This window comes from Dipodomys ordii, unplaced genomic scaffold (genome assembly GCF_000151885.1).
Source record: "Dipodomys ordii isolate 6190 unplaced genomic scaffold, Dord_2.0 Scaffold113, whole genome shotgun sequence".
NCBI lineage: Eukaryota > Metazoa > Chordata > Mammalia > Rodentia > Heteromyidae > Dipodomys > Dipodomys ordii.
This window is the reverse complement of record NW_012267329.1, coordinates 3,421,605-3,425,873: the sequence shown is the minus strand read 5'-3', so window position 1 is coordinate 3,425,873 and position 4,269 is coordinate 3,421,605. Positions and strand designations below refer to the sequence as shown.

General features: G+C 38.6%; 1 protein-coding gene across 1 annotated transcript in view; it reads left to right on the top strand.

Moving 5' to 3' along the window:
* The window catches only part of Ipo7 (importin 7), a 71,482-nt gene that overhangs the window by 61,606 nt on the left and 5,607 nt on the right, over window positions 1–4,269 (top strand). Inside the window, exons 20-23 of the mRNA XM_013028777.1 lie at window positions 655–750; window positions 1,205–1,425; window positions 1,510–1,715; window positions 2,904–3,110. Of these exons, the coding sequence (XP_012884231.1) occupies window positions 655–750; window positions 1,205–1,425; window positions 1,510–1,715; window positions 2,904–3,110 (730 nt within the window). The remainder of the gene's footprint in view (window positions 1–654; window positions 751–1,204; window positions 1,426–1,509; window positions 1,716–2,903; window positions 3,111–4,269) is intronic.

The following is a 4,269-nucleotide window of genomic DNA, read 5'->3' as shown; positions in this document are numbered from 1 at the left end:
TGGGAAGGTGGCTCAGTGGTAGAGCGCTTGCCTTGCATGCCTGAGGCCCTGGGTTCGATTCCTCAGCACCACATAAGCAAAAAGAAAAAGCCGGAACTGGCACTGTGGCTCAAGTGGTACTAGCCTTGAGCTGAAGAGCTGAGGGACAGCCCCCAGGCCCAGAGTTCAGGACCCATGACCAGACCAAAAAAAAAAAAGAGAGAGAATCTTACTCGACTCTTCTGCCTGGGCTGGTTTTAAATGGTGATCCTCAGATCTCGTCCCCCTGAGTATCTAGGATTACATGTAAAAGCTACAAGTGCCTAGCTAAAATCTGAGATTTTTACATCATAGTATGCTGCCATTTCCTGAGAAATCAACAGACAGTTATATGGTATATGCTACTTGATTTTTTTTTAACTAATAGAATTTGGGGGGGGGGTCAGTGGGGCTTGAACTCTGGGCCTGGGTGCTGTCTCTCAGCTCTTCAGCTCAAAGCTAGTGGTTTACCACTTGTTGAGCCACAGTGCCACTTCTGGTTTTGTGAATGGTTTATTGGAGATAAGAGTCTCAGGAAATGTATTCATTACCTGACCCATATAATTGGAAAATATATTATTTCTCTGGTTTAAATATCTTGGAGCCTTGTTGCATTTTAATTTCTGTGGTTTTTAGGTTCTTACAGGAGTTGCAGGAGAAGATGCAGAGTGTCATGCTGCAAAATTGTTAGAGGTCATCATTCTACAGTGCAAAGGGCGTGGCATTGATCAGGTCAGTAAGGCTAACTTCATACTTGAGGCTTAAGAGAGCTAATCTTTCCACTCTTTCATCAGAGAGGGAACATTTTAGTATGTATTTTGTACAATATTATGCCCATTTAAAATTTAACAAGAATTAATAATGGTCATGTATTTAATATGTAGAGAAATGTGACAGTTTTATATGTGCTTTGTTATCATTCAAGGTAGCTTGAAGACTTCCAATAGGTTAAATTTTTATGGTCAGTTTAAATAGGAACCTTGTGAATCCATAACTGATAAATGGTCAGGCTCTAATAGCTGAGTGAAGACTTCATTTCTCCAAGATTAGATTTTCTAGTGCAATGCCTTTAAATTAAATTTGGGTCATGTAATGGGGCAAAAGGTTAGTTATGTAATAAGTTAATATGGGCAGATTAGATACTATTACTTAAAGTTTTGAAATATCTTGGATTCTTTCATTACAGTGCATTCCCTTATTTGTGGAGGCAGCATTAGAGAGACTGACAAGAGAGGTCAAGACAAGTGAACTTCGAACAATGTGCCTGCAAGTTGCAATTGCAGCTTTGTATTACAATCCACACCTACTACTCAATACCTTAGAAAATCTGCGCTTCCCTAATAATGTTGAACCGGTTACAAATCATTTTATTACACAGTGGCTTAATGATGTTGACTGTTTCTTAGGGTAAGTGAAATAAATTGGAACTTTATGAGGAGTTCTTATCATTTTAATTAAATAAAGAAAAAAATTTATTTTATCTCTTTTTAGGCTTCATGATAGAAAGATGTGTGTACTGGGTCTGTGTGCTCTTATTGATATGGAACAAATACCACAAGTTTTAAATCAAGTGTCAGGACAGATCTTGCCAGCTTTTATCCTTTTATTTAATGGATTAAAAAGAGCATATGCCTGTCATGCAGAACATGAAAATGACAGCGATGATGATGATGAAGCTGAAGATGATGATGAAACTGGTAAGGCATTTGTGATGCAAAAATATAAAACATACCTTGTTATAAATACCATTGGCTGAACATGTTTGCTGGCCTTTGTCCCAACAAATCTATGATATAGCCAAGTTCTGTAAAATTGGTTAATTCATAGAAAGATTTGTCTTCTCACTAACTGCAAAAGCACTAGTTGCTCATACCTGTAATCCTGGCTACTCAAGATCTGAGGAGAGATCTGATGATCAGGGTTCAAAGCCAGCCCAGTCAGGAAAGTCCTGAGATTTATCTGCAATTAACCACCTGAAAACCAGAAGTGGCACTGTGTGACAGAGGGCTTGCCTTGAGCTGAAGAGCTGAGGGACAGCACTAGGCCCAGAGTTCAAGCCCCACAGCCAGCACATACGCGCGAGCGCATGCACGCACACACACACACACACACACACACACACACACACTTGACTCTACATATGTTTGGCACTGGAAAACAAAAGTAAATAAAAGCCAGGTACAGTGATGATTCAATATTTTTATAATCTCTATTTTTGTACTCCTTGTTATGTCTCAGATTGGGATAACAGAGCCTTTCTGCCTCTTGACAGTGGTTTTTGAAAAACAAAAATATGGAGGTGGTTGCTTATACCTGTAATCGTAGGCTAAAGCAAAAAGAGAATTTGAGTCTAATATAGGCTTTATAATGTAATTCTCAAATTAGAAATTATATGGATTTATATTTTGTTATCAGTATTTAGTTTGTACCAGTTCTCAACCAGGAGAACTCAAGGGCAAGTAAAATATTTCAAGATATTCAATCCTACATAAAACCTTCTGGGCTGGGAAGGTGGCGCAGTAGTAGAGCGCTTGCCTTGCATGCCTGAGGCCCTGGGTTCAATTCCTCAATACCACATAAGCAGAAAAAAAAAGCCGGAAGTGGCACTGAGGCTAAGTGGTAGAACGCTAGCCTTGAGCTGAAGAGCTGAGGGACAGTGCCCAGGCCCAGAGTTAAGGCCCAGGACTGGCCCCCCCCAAAAAAATCCTCTTGCATTAGTAGGTGTAGCCCAGGGTTGTGGTGTGTCTGTTTATTGTGAGATATGTATTTAAATACAAATTCTTGGAACTTGAATTTTATGATTTGTAGTTTTTACTGCAAGTGTTATGTAGCTGTCACTTTGGTTAGTAACAAAATATTTCAGTATCAATCTTATGACTTTGCAGAGGAACTTGGGAGTGATGAAGATGACATTGATGAAGATGGGCAGGAATATTTGGAGATTCTGGCCAAGCAAGCAGGTGAAGATGGGGATGATGAAGACTGGGAAGAAGACGATGCTGAGGAGACAGCTCTGGAAGGCTACTCTACAATCATTGATGATGAAGACAACCCTGTTGATGAGTATCAGATATTTAAAGCTATATTTCAAAGTAAGTCAACTAACTGAATGGAGCCATTTCATTGAAGAAATCTGTTATTTGTGCCCCCTTTTTTTTTCTTCTATTTTTTGTGGGTTTTTTTTAACATTTAAAAAAAATTATTATCTCTTAAGTAGTTGTACAAAGAAGTTCCCATTCTACAAAGCAGTATATGAATACAAGGTGTCTTGACAACATTGTTACCCATCGCTCCTAATATTTGGGCCTATTCTTTAAGGTCAAAGCAAATTATTTCTAATGTTTTCATCAAATTTGAGTTTAAGATTATTTTTTCCTCATTATTTTACATTTGGGTATTTTTAGATTTGTTTTTCAGTATACTGAGGGGATTTTTGGTTTTGGATTTTTTGTGTGTGTTTTTTTCTTTTTTGCCAGTCCTAGGACTTGAACTCAGTACTAGGCACTGTTCCTGAGCTGCTTTTTGCTCAAGGCTAACACTCTACCACTTGAGGCACAGTGCTACTTCCAGCTTTTTCTATTTATGTTGTACTGAGGAGTCAAACTCAGGGCTTCATGCATGCTAGGCAAGCACTCTACCACTGAGCCACAGCGCCACTTCTGGTTTTTTAGTGGTTTATTGGCGATGAGAATCTCACGGACTTTCCTGCCCGGGCTGGCTTTGAACCGAGAACCTCAGATCTCAGCCTCCTGAGTTGCTAGGATTACAGGCATGAGCCTGTTTTGTTTTTAAGACAGGGTTTCACTTTGTAGCACAGCTGGCTTTTTAACGTCCTCTTGCATAAACTTTCAGAGCTGAGATAACAGTCATATGCCATTACACTCAGCTTTAAGTACCTTTATTCATTCTTCTCTGGTTTACCTATCAAGGCTGTATGACTATCCATAACATCAGTTGCAATTCAGCTTTCTTTTTTTCCTATGTTCTGTATTAACTAATTTAATTCAGCATTTTAAATTAGGACAGCTGGCAGGATTTTAGCTTTAACTAAGATTTTTGGATTATATATACCTAAGTATTCATATACTTCTGGATGTGTCAAAGTATATAATTCCAGAATACTAGATGCCATTTTAGTTACTAGCATTTGTTTGGATTTCAAGGTCTATTAGACCTATCTTAATAAATTAAATCCCAATGCTATTTAAAACTATTTTCCCTGGGGCTGGGAAGGTAGCTCAGTGGTAGAGC